The sequence below is a fragment of the Bos mutus genome, chromosome 16 (genome assembly GCF_027580195.1).
Source record: "Bos mutus isolate GX-2022 chromosome 16, NWIPB_WYAK_1.1, whole genome shotgun sequence".
Taxonomy (NCBI): Eukaryota; Metazoa; Chordata; class Mammalia; order Artiodactyla; family Bovidae; genus Bos; species Bos mutus.
The window spans coordinates 9,468,142-9,480,201 of record NC_091632.1 but is presented as its reverse complement, the minus strand read 5'-3'; the positions used below and the strand labels follow the sequence as shown (position 1 = coordinate 9,480,201).

The following is a 12,060-nucleotide window of genomic DNA, read 5'->3' as shown; positions in this document are numbered from 1 at the left end:
TGGCATATAATTTTAAAAAAATCTATGATTTAACAACTACCAAAATATACCTCTAACAAATCATGTTATGATAGTTAAAGCGTATCAGAGAGCCTCAGTATCTCTAGGTGGTAAAGTCAGCACCGGCAGAAAAGTCTCCCCGGGAGGTGACTCGGCGAGGTTTCTACACCACTGTGGCTCAAAGCATCAAATACGGACTCAGGACTCACCACACTCAAGTTGACAGGGGTGTTTGCCTTCGGTACTGGATGGTTATAGAGAGATCTCAGAGTTTCATTCAAATCGTCTTCCTAGAGTTAAAAAAAAAAATAAAAAAAGTGCATTTTATAAATGAAATACAATTAAGTAAAAACAATTAAAACTGCTTGACAAAATCATTCGTTGCGCCCACTCACGTCAGACACGTTTTACATACAGGCGGACCCTGGAGAAACGGCGGGCGCAGCTCTAGACCACGCTAACAAGCGAATATAGCAATAACATGATCTCGTCAAATTTCTGGCTTCCTAGTGCGTATAAAAGTTGTTTACACTACTCTGTAGTCTATTAAATGTACAATACCATCATGTCTTAAAAAAAAAAAGTCATACCTTAAGTTAAAATACTTTATTGCTAAAAAATGCTAACCACCATCTGAGCCTCCAGCGAGTCATAATCTTTTCCCTGGTAGAGGGTCTGGCCTCGATGTGGACGGTGCTGATGGATCAGGGTGATGGATGCTGAAGGCTGGGGTGGCTGTGCCAATGTCTAAAATACGACCACGTGAAGTTTGCGGCATCAACTGACTCTCCCTTTCATGAACCATCTCTCTGCAGACTGCGGCACTGCTGACGGCATTCACCCACAGTAGACCTTCTTTCAAACCTGGAGCTGATCCTCTCAAACCCTGCTGCTGCTTCATCAATGAAGCTCACGCAATGTTCTGGAGCTGATCCTCTCAAACCCTGCTGCTGCTTCATCAATGAAGCTCACGCAATGTTCTGCACCCCTTGTTGTCATTTCAACAGTCTTCACAGCATCCGGATTCCGTCTCAAAAAGCCACTCTCTTTGCTCATCAATAAGAAGCAACTCATCTGTTAGAGTTTTATTATGAGACTGCAGCAACTCAGACACATCTTCATGCTCCACTTCTAGTTCTCTTGCTATTTCTGCCACATCTGCAGTTACTTCCACCAATGAAGTCCCGAATTCTGCCAACTTAAAGTCATCCAACTGGGCTGGAATTAACTTACTTAAGCTCTAGTGTACACTGGTATTTTGACCTTTCCCCATGAATCAAAAACGTTCTTAATGGTATCTAAAATGGTGAATCCTTTCCAGAGGGTTTTCGATTTACTTTGCCCAGATCCATCAGAGGAATCAATACCTGTGGTAGCTGCAGCCTTCAGAAATGTACTTTTTAAATGTGTGGTGTGCGTGCTCAGTCGCTAAGCTGTGCCACACTCTGTGACCCCTTGGACAGGAGCCTACCAGGCTCCTCTGTCCATGGGACTTTCCAGGGAAGAATACTGGAGTGGAAAAGGAAAAAAAAAAAAAGGATACTGGAGTGGGTTGCTATTTCCTTCTCCAGGGGATGTTCCCATCCCAGGGATCAAATCAGTGTCTCCTGCATCTCCTGCTATTTTTTAAACAATATGATAATATGACTTAATAACTAATAAATATAATAAAGTTTAAATAATTATAAAAAGTCAAAATTACTCCTTGATCAATGGGCTGAAGAATGAATGGTGTGTTAGCAGGCATGAAAGAAAAAAAAAAAAAACAATATTGTCATCCACATCTATCAAAGCTCTTGGGTGAAGTCCAAGTTTGATGCATGAACCAGAGCACTCAAAGCCAGTGTACTGGGACAACCCAGAGGGACGGGATGGGGAGGGAGTTAGAAGCGGGGTTAGGGACCTGGGGACACATGTACACTCATGGCTGATTCATGTCAATGTATGGCAAAAATCACAATACTATAAAGTAATTAGCCCCCAATTAAAATAAATAATTTTTTTAAAAAGCTCTTGGGTGACTAGGTGCATTGTCAATGAACAGTAATATTTTGAAAGGAATTTTTTTTCTGAGCAGTATGTCTTAACACTGGGTTTAAAATATTGAGTAAACTATGCTGTCAACAGATGTGCTGTTAGTCTCTTTGTAGAGCACAGACTGCATAATTCTTAGGAGATCCCAGGATTTTCAGAGGGTAAATGAACACTGGCTTCAACTTCAAGTCACCAGTTGCACCAGTAGCCCCTGACAAGTGAGTCAGCCTGTCCCCTGAAGCTTTGAAACAAGGCACTGACCTCTTCTCTCTGCTTGTGAAAGTCCTAGATGGCATCCTCCTGTAAAAGACTGTTTCATCTTCATCCACACTGAAAACCTGTTGTTCAGGGCAGCCACCTTCATGAATTATCTCAGCGAGGTCTTCTGGATAACTTGCAGGAACTGCTGCTTTACCTTACACTTTAATGCTATGGAGACAGCCTCCTTCCTTAATCCTCATGAACCGACCTCTGCCAGCTTTGATCTTTCCTTCTGCAGCCTCTTCAGCTCTCTCAACCTCCAGAAATTGGAGAGAGGCAGGGGCTTGCTCTAGATGGGGCTTTGGCTTGAAAGAATGTTGTGACATCTAGTCTGACAGTCTATTTAGACCACCAAGGCTCTCCCCGTATCAGTAATATGTAAGGCTGTTTTGCTTTCTGATTTCTGTGTTCACTTATGTAGTACTTTTAATTTGCTTTAAGCATTTTTCCTTTGCATTTGCAACTTGGATAACTGGTGCAAGAGGAATGCTTGCGTTTTCCATTTTAATTTTAAAATGACAAACTTAATTTTTAAGAAATAGGTACAACTTAAGTAAGATTGGTGTGCTAAGATGCAACTTTGATGAAAGATGCAACATTCTAAACATTTCTCTTCGAGGTAGCCCCTGGTCACTACTCAGCCCATGATAAATGGGTTTATATAAAATGTATAACAAATCTACTTTATGGGATTTGCTTAACAGTAAGACATGGAACAACAGACTGGTTCCACATAGGAAAAGGAGTATGTCAAGGATGTACATTGTCACCCTGCTTATTTAACTTATATGCAGAGTACATCATGAGAAACGCTGGGCTAGAAGAAGCACAAGCTGGAATCAAGATTGCCGGGAGAAATATCAATAACCTCAGATATGAAGATGATACCACCCTTATGGCAGAAAGTGAAAAGGAACCAAAAAGCCTCTTGATGAAAGTAAAAGAGGAGAGTGAAAAAGATGGCTTAAAGCTCAACATTCAGAAAATGAAGATCATAGCATCTGGTCCCATCACTTCATGGGAAATAGATGGGGAAACAGTGGGAACAGTGTCAGACTTTATTTTGGGGGGCTCCAAAATCACTGTAGATGGTGAATGCAGCCTTGAAATTAAAAGATGCTTACTCCTTGGAAGGAAAGTTATGACCAACCTAGATAGCATATTCAAAAGCAGAGACATTACTTTGCCAACAAAGGTCTGTCTAGTCAAGGCTATGGTTTTTCCAATGGCCATGTATGGATGTGAGAGTTGGACTATGAAAAAGGCTGAGTGCCAATGAATTGATGCTTTTGAACTGTGGTGTTGGAGAAGACTCTTGAGAGTCCCTTGGACTGCAAGGAGATCCAACCAGTCCATTCTAAAGGAGATCAGTCCTGGGTGTCCTTTGGAATGACTGATGCTGAAGCTGAAACTCCAATACTTTGGCCACCTCATGCAAAGAGTTGAGTCATTGGAAAAGACCCTGATGCTGGGAGGAATTGGGGGCAGGAGGAGAAGGGGACGACAGAAGATGAGATGGCTGGATGGCATCATTGACTCGATGGACATGAGTCTCAGTGAACTCCGGGAGTTGGTGATGGACAGGGAGGCCTGGCATGCTGCGATTCATGGGGTCGCAAAGAGTCGGACCTGACTGAGCGACTGAACTGAACTGACTGAATGTACCCTGACGTGCACGCTTCAGTTTTGTGAGCTTCGCATACAAACCCAGTAATAAATGCAGGCAGGACGCTCTGCACACACAGCTCTATCCCTTCTCTCTCTGTTGTGTGTACTCTCAGCCTCTCTTTATTATGGTGGGAGAATACAGTGAAGGCAAAAGCAGGTAATCATTTTAAGGGATATGGATATGAGACACATGGTTTCTCCCAATTTCTCTTCTAACTTGACTATGAAAACTTAATGCAGATCTCTATAAATGTTTGTAAAAGTGTGCACTCAAAACTGCCTATCTGGAATTCTCTCTAGAATGACCTAAAAAGACGGACATTAAAGCATTCATCACTGGACCATCCAGGCAGTGAAATATACCACAGGGTATTCTGGAAGATACTGATGTTGTCTATACAAAATTCTTATAGTTACATGCATTTTTTAAAGTCTAGCATTTTACAGTTCTTGGCAGTTGCTTGATATTGATCAGATAAGGATAATTGATTCTGAAATGTAAATTCCAATCTATTAATAAATAACCTGTGGCACTGGATTAAAAGTGTAAAGAAAAATTATTACACTCGTACATTTATTTCCAGCTACTGAAAGAATACTATGAACTTAAAATATTTTTCCCCTCTAATTAGCAACACAAATGTAGTCCCCCTCATTTCCTCTTCTAAGAAAACCATAGTATTTTCTTTTCTATATTCCAGTATTAGATACAGTCTCGGGGAGCACGTGCCGTATACCAAGTCATCAATGAGTTTCCGAAACTAATCAAAACTTGGACAACTAATGCGAATGATGTTGGTTCCACATGTTTTACTCAAAACACAAAGAGCCAGAGATTATCATGAGACTGAATTCTGGTCTTGAGTTTTCAATGCAGTAGTTGAATATTTCCAGTTATTTCCAGTCATTTTCTTAGGCAGACGAATGACTGAATGGCTGAAACATAAAATTGTTCAAGTGTAAAATTACCTTCTAGTGAATATTTCACAGAATTAAGCACATCAAGGGTAGAGAAGGAAGTATTTACATACATGCACACAAACTCTGGACTTTTGACACACACTAAAACACTACTGCTATTATAATAATAAAATCAGATTGCCAAATTATGAGATTGTTCACCCTAAGAGTAAATCTATTTTCTTAATTTATTAATAATCCATTTTTTGGCATTCAGCAAGGGGTTTTTAATTAATTATTTATTTTACTTTACAATATTGTATTGGTTTTGCCACACACTGACTTGAATCTGCCATGAATGTACATGTGTTCCCCATCCTGAAGCCCCCTCCCACCTCCCTTCTCATCCCATCCCTCTGGGTCATCCCAGTGCACCAGCCCCGAGCACCCTGTATCATGCATCAAACTATGGACTGGCGATTCGTTTCACATATGATATTTTATATGTTTCAATGCCATTCTCCCAGATCATCCCGCCCTCGCCCTCTCCCAGAGTCCAAAAGACTGTTCAACACATCTGTGTCTCTTTTGCTGTCTCGCATACAGGGTAATTCTATTTAGTAAAAAGCATCTGGAGTAGTATTTGCACTGAATTTAGGTCTGTTTTTAAAGATGTTTACGTTGAATCTTAAAAGTTGAGTGTTTTACCAGTAATCACGAGTGAGTGACCTAAACTCCTGAAAGACAACTGTGTGGAGTTACATCCTACGAAATTTAAGTAGCTCCAAAATGCGGGAAGGTCCATCAGGTGTACAAAAGGGGGACCAGACAAGCCAGGGAGGATATCAGATGCCAGATCACGAAGCTTCTATTGTGCTAGTCTGCACACGTTTAAATTTCATTCTGAGAAAAAAGAAGGCGCTGAAAGTATTACAAGCAGGAAAAGGACACTATTGGGTTCAGGAAGATCATTCTCAGAGATAAGAATACGGTGGGCTACAGTCCATGGGGTTGAAGAGGCAGACGCAACTGAATGACGAAACACTTTATTTTATGTTTTAAAAATTATCATCCTACAGATGTTCATTAATTCAAGGCAAACTTCAGTTTCTGTTTTGTGTTTATTTTTTCAAGAAAAAGGATAAAGATATAAAATAAATGTAAGAGCTAAAATTCTTGGAAGGAAAAAAGAGAGCTTCATGACACTGTATTTGAAAATCATTTCTTGACATGACACCAAAAGCAGAGAACAACAAAAGAAAAAAAGAAGATGTTATTCCTCTTTAAAATTAAAAAATTTTGTACAGCAAAGGACACTATCAACAAAGTAAAAAGGCAACCCATGGAATGGGAGAAAATATTTGCAGATGATGTATCTGACAATATCTGAATATATAAAAAGCTCCCACTCCTCAACAGCAATATGAAAATACAGTTAAAAAATGGCAAAGGACTGGAATAAAATTTCAGCAAAGAAGATATTTAATAACCAATAAACACAGGAAACGACTCTATACTGCTAATCTTTAGGGAAATGCACATTTAAACCACATTTATATACTACTTCACACCCATTAGAATGGCAATTATCAAAACAAAACAAAAAATAGGAAGTCTCAGGGAGGGTGTGGAAAACTGGAAACCTGTGTGTTGCTGGTGGGAATGTAAATTTATGAAACCACTGTGGAAAACATTATAGCAGTTCTTCAGAAAATTAAGCATAGAATTACAATACTATTCAGCAATCCTACTTCTGGGTATATACTCAAAAGATCTGAATACACAGACTCAAACAGGTATTTGCACACCCATGTTCATAGCAGCTTTGCTCACAAGAGCCAAAGATGGAAGCAACCCAAGTGTTCATCTGCTGCTGCTGCTGCTGCTAAGTTGCTTCAGTCGTGTCCGACTCTGTGCAACCCCATAGACAGCAGCCCATTAGGCTCCTCTGTCCCTGGGATTCTCCAGGCAAGAATACTGGAGTGGGCTGCCATTTCCTTCTCCAATGCATGAAAGTGAAAAGTCAAAGTGAAGTCGCTCAGTCGTTTCCGACTCTTAGTGACCCCATGGACTGCAGCCCAAGTGTGTGAATAGACTACTACTCAAACTTAAACAGGAAGGGAACTTTGACATATGCCACAATATGGATGGAACTCGAAAACATGAAGTGAAATAAGCCAGTCACAGAAGGATCTGTATTATATCATTCTAGTTATAGGAGGTGGCTATTGTTCAGTCGCTCAGTCATATCCAACTATTTTCGAACCCACGGACTGCAACACTCCAGGCTTCCCTGTCCTTCACTATCTCCTGGAGTTTGCTCAAATTCTTCCATTGAGTCAGTGATGCCATCCAGCCATCTCATCCTCTGTTGTCCCCTTCTCCTGCCTTCAATCTTTTCCCGAATCAGGGTCTTTTCCAGTGAGTAGGCTCTTCGCACCAGGTAGCCAAAGTACTGGAGCTTCAGCGTCAGCATCAGTCCTTCCAATGAATATTCAAGGTTGATCTCCTTTAGGATGGACTGGTTTGATCTCCTTGCAGTCCAAGGGACTTTCAAGGGTTTTCTCCAACGCCACAATTTGAAAGCATCAGTTCTTCGGTGCTCAGCCCTTTACATGGTTCAGCTCTCACATACAGAGAAGTCTAATGGAAAAACCACAGCTTCGACTAGACAGACCTTTGTTGCCAAAGTGATGTCTCTGCGTTTAGTATGCCGTCTAGGTTTATCAGAGCTTTCCTTGCAAACAAGGACCAAGTGTCTTTTAGTTTAATGGGTACAGAGATTCAATTTGAGAAGTAAAAAGGTTATAAAGATGTTGGTATTGACTGCAAAACAATACGAATGCACTTAATGGTACAGAACTGTACACTTAAAGATGGTTAAAATGGTAAATTTCATATTATGTGTATTTTACCACAATTTTTAAAATAGGGAAAAACACAGAGCTTACCAGTTCCTTAGTCAAGTAATCTGCCAGAGTATTTAGAAGCTTGTAATATACTTCAAACCATGGCAGGTAACTGTAAAATAATAATAATAGTAACTTAAAAATATGTCTGTGTATATGTATGTGTATATATATATATATATGCATGTATCATTTAGAATTAAGAAAGAAGACAGCAAAATAAACATCAAATTTATATTATTTCAAACAGGTTGATCCTGGAGGGCAAAAAAGAACAATACCCACATTCTCTTTAATGTTACAGTAAGATTTTACATATAATCCATTTTTAGCTTTCATAAAATAATCAGAATCCAAAATTCCATTATAAAGGTTATTCATTAGACACTTCTATTTTATGTTAGAAACACCTAACATCACTTAGCCCCATTTCATGGTAGGTATGGTCTGAGTGTTCCAGAAGCTGTCATTGAATAAGCATTTACCACTGATATAAGATATAATATAAAATAAAAACTAATTTTAAAAAGCTTTTAAAACAAAGACATAAAGACACAATCATTTCTCTTCAAATATTGCAGAATTGAATATATAAAAAATAGAATTATGTGCTTATTAATTAAATCAATTCCTCAGAAACTGATGTTTATATAAGATGATAAATTTCAAAATAAATATCATTACAAGTAAGCCTATTTTAAAAACTGTTATTACAAATAGCATTTAAGTATCAAAAACACATATAATTTAAAATGCCTTTCAATTCATTTTGCTAGACACAAATATAATTAACTTTACGAAACCATAATGCTAAATCCAAAATCAACTGTACAAAATAAAATCTGTACTCCTTTTCAAATTAAGGTATGTATATTTAAAATCTATCCAAAGGTTTTAATTGTTTATCAAAATGTAAACTTCTCATACATAAGAGTGAATCACAAAACACACCAGTATAGTTAATTATCAATTAACAAATACTCATTTTTTCTTCAAAGAATGACTACAACAGAAAAATTTTCAAGAGAAAACACTGTGATACTTTTAATACACAAATATATACTAACAAGAGTTTTGATAAATTTTTTAAATTTAAAAATCAATGACTAGAGCTTAGGAACACAGCTTTCCTTCCACCTGTTTTCATGTAACGTCTGATTATCTGATGTGACTGTTGATGATGCATTTTAATCAGGAGTTGCCTAAAGCCATGAGAGGAGAACAGTCAGGTCACCCATGGTAACTTTCCTCAGCAGCATGCTGTATCTATCTACATTTGCTCAGTCACGACCAACTCTCTGCAACCCCATGGTCTGTATCCTGCCAGACTCCTCTGTCCCTGGGGATTCTCCAGGCAAGAACACTGAAGTGGGCTGCCATTCCCTTTTCCAGGGGATCTTCCTAACCCAAGGTTCGAACCCGGGTCTCCCGAATTGCAGGCAGATTCTTTACTGTCTGAGCCACCAGGAAAGCCCATGTTGCAGAATGCTATAGAGTTCTTTAAAATGATCATTACAAACAGTTAAATAAAGGTTTGGAAGATGGCTGTCACTATCTACCAACTTCTTGTTAAATCTAATAGTACACTGAATACATCTATTGTTCTACATGCCTTTTGTAAATGACACTGCAATGAGTATGAATGAATGAAAGAGCATAAATTAATGAGGAAAGACAAATGCAACAGAAAGCACCACAGGTGAACACAGGTGAGCAGCCTCATAAAGGTGATAAGCAAACAAAAGTAATCGATTCAGCCGTGAGAGCAAACCGAAACCTGACGTCAACAGAAGGGAGAAGGGCCGCTAGCCAACAGCCCGGCCCCACGGAGCCCAAAACACCGCTCTGGAAATCTCTCAAAGGAAGAAACACCTCCAAGGCCCTGTATCTTCTTGCAGGTGAGACCCACCACCACACATACAATGGTTCTCATTCAGTTTCATGCCTCTATCTTAAATACAAAGTAACAGTCCAACCACCAGATATTTGAGGAAATACAGACGTGAATACAAACATAAAAGGAACTCCAAGTACACAGAGACAATACAGACAGGTGAGAGTTCCAAAACTTGTCATTAATATCCTTAGAAGCTGAATAAACAGCAGGATGCCATTAAACAAAACACAGTCTAAGAAAGGAGAAAGAAGTGAAAAAAGCAGTTTATTAGACAAGAAAGAGTTCTTAGAAATTCAAAATACAAATGCTGAAAAAAATTAAAATCAATAGAAAAGTTAGAAACTACATCAAGAATATCTCCTAAGGACTAGAATAAAGAGACAAACTGATGGAAATAGGAATAAATATTAAAATATCAGCATATCAATCTCAACTGTCATGCAGTTGACTAACAGCAGTTCTTAGAAAGGAGGGGAAAAAATAAATTTCTTTTTAAAAATTACTGGAATATCCCAGAACTTTAGACATGAATCTCCATGTTGAAAGCACCCCCGGGTTAACTATAAAATAAATGAGCCCAACCAGAGAATCACAGTGAAATTTCAGAACAGAGGTAGAAAGCACCTAAGACTTTCCAAAGAGACAAAACAGGTCGCATACAAAGGCGTAGAATCCCAAATGTCCCGGAACGCCTCGCTCAACAGCAGCTCTGGGAAGTCAGCAAACATGCCTCCCAAAGGCAGAGGACATACCCCTTGCAATCTAGAACTCTCTGCCCAGAGAAATTATCAGTCAAGTGTGGAGACAGGCTGAAAGCATTTTCAGTCTTTCTGGGACTCAAAAATTCACCTTCTGCATAATATTTTGGGAGAGCAACAAAATGGAGGATTGAGCAGAAATGAGGAATACGCGGATATACAGACAAGGAATCGGATCCCAGGGAAGAACAGGGAAGTCTAAGGACAGGTGTGCCAACACCTGGAGAACCACAAGTCCAGACGGAAATGGGGGTGAGGGACCGGGGAAGGGTGTGGTGGGGTGGGGGTTACAACAAGCCAACAGCTTCACGCGGGAGCCTGGAAAATCCTGGGTGGAACACGCGACAAAGCTCTGACAGCCTGGGGGAAATCTGACAATCAGAAGTTAGTCAGTTAGCATTGGTAATCCCAATTTGGTAGCTCAGTTGGTAAAGAATCCATCCACCTGCAGTGCAAGAAACCCCGGTTCGATTCCTGGGTCAGGAAGATGCCCTGGAGAAAGGATAGCCTACCCACTCCAGTACTCTGGGGCTTCCTTGGTGGCTCAGCTGGTAAAGAATCTGCCTGCAATGTAGGAGACTTGGGTGTGATCCCCGGGTTGAGAAGATCCCCTGGAGAAGGGAAATGCTACCCACTCCAGTATTCTGACCTGGAGAATTCCAAGGATGGTGTAGTCCACGGGGTTGCAAAGAGTTGCACAGGACTGAGTGGCTTTCACTTTCACTTTTTAACTCTAACGCAGGCTTCCCTGGTGGCTCAGATGGTAAAGAATCTGATGCAATGTAGGAGACTTGGGTTCGATCCCTGGTTTGGGAAGATCCCCTGGAGAAGGACATGACCACCCACTCCAGCATTCTTGTCTGGGGAATTCCATGGACAGAGGAGCCTGGTGGGCTACAGTCCAAGTGGTTGCAGAGAGTCAGACACAACTGAGAGGCTAACACTTTCAAACTCTTAACATTTCAGATGGTTAATCTATTTTCTACCATATCTTTCACTTATAAAAACAAACAAACAAATAAAAACACGACCTTCAAGATTACTGTTTTTAGATTACCAACTCAATACCATGCAAATTACCAATCCTATTCTTTATATTCACTATAATGCAATGAAATAACGTTCATGAGGGATGGTCTGCCAAGAAACAAGGTAGTTCCTAGATACACTAGTTTCTTTCATTTGTAGTTGTTTCATAGTCACATTTCAACTTTCCATGGCCTGAAGAAACTGGTATTTCAAGAAAATTTCAATGTGTTATACAGTTCAGATCTCTATGCTCAGATAAACTGAGACCTAATCTATTCAAGGAACATGCTGGTCCTGTTTTTTTTTTTCCCCTGCTCTTAAGATCTTAAGATAAAGCAAGATGCATTGATTTTAGCTGGTTTGCATAGCCACTTATTAATCCTTAACATTGTTATTTCATCTTACTCACATAACGTGGAACCTTGTTTAAACCTCCTTCCTTGACCACTATAAAAATAAAATATGTAATAAATGTCTAATAATTAAAACTTATTGCAAAGTGAGAGAATCCTTTTTTTCCCTAGACCAAATTTTCTGTTTTTTCTCATCTTTACATTATTACTTCTCATTGGTTATCTTCAACTTTCAATTTCCTTTCAAATTA

The 12,060-nt window shown here is 39.4% G+C and overlaps 1 protein-coding gene across 6 annotated transcripts in view; it reads right to left on the bottom strand.

Annotated features, from left to right (window-relative positions):
* DENND1B (DENN domain containing 1B) overlaps positions 1–12,060 on the bottom strand; it is a 269,708-nt gene that overhangs the window by 135,356 nt on the left and 122,292 nt on the right. For all 6 annotated transcript variants that reach the window (XM_070384685.1, XM_070384689.1, XM_070384690.1 and 3 more), the window contains exons 6-7: positions 7,815–7,884; positions 210–290 (exon numbers count right to left, since the gene is read on the bottom strand). In XM_070384685.1, the coding sequence (XP_070240786.1) occupies positions 210–290; positions 7,815–7,884 (151 nt within the window). The remainder of the gene's footprint in view (positions 1–209; positions 291–7,814; positions 7,885–12,060) is intronic.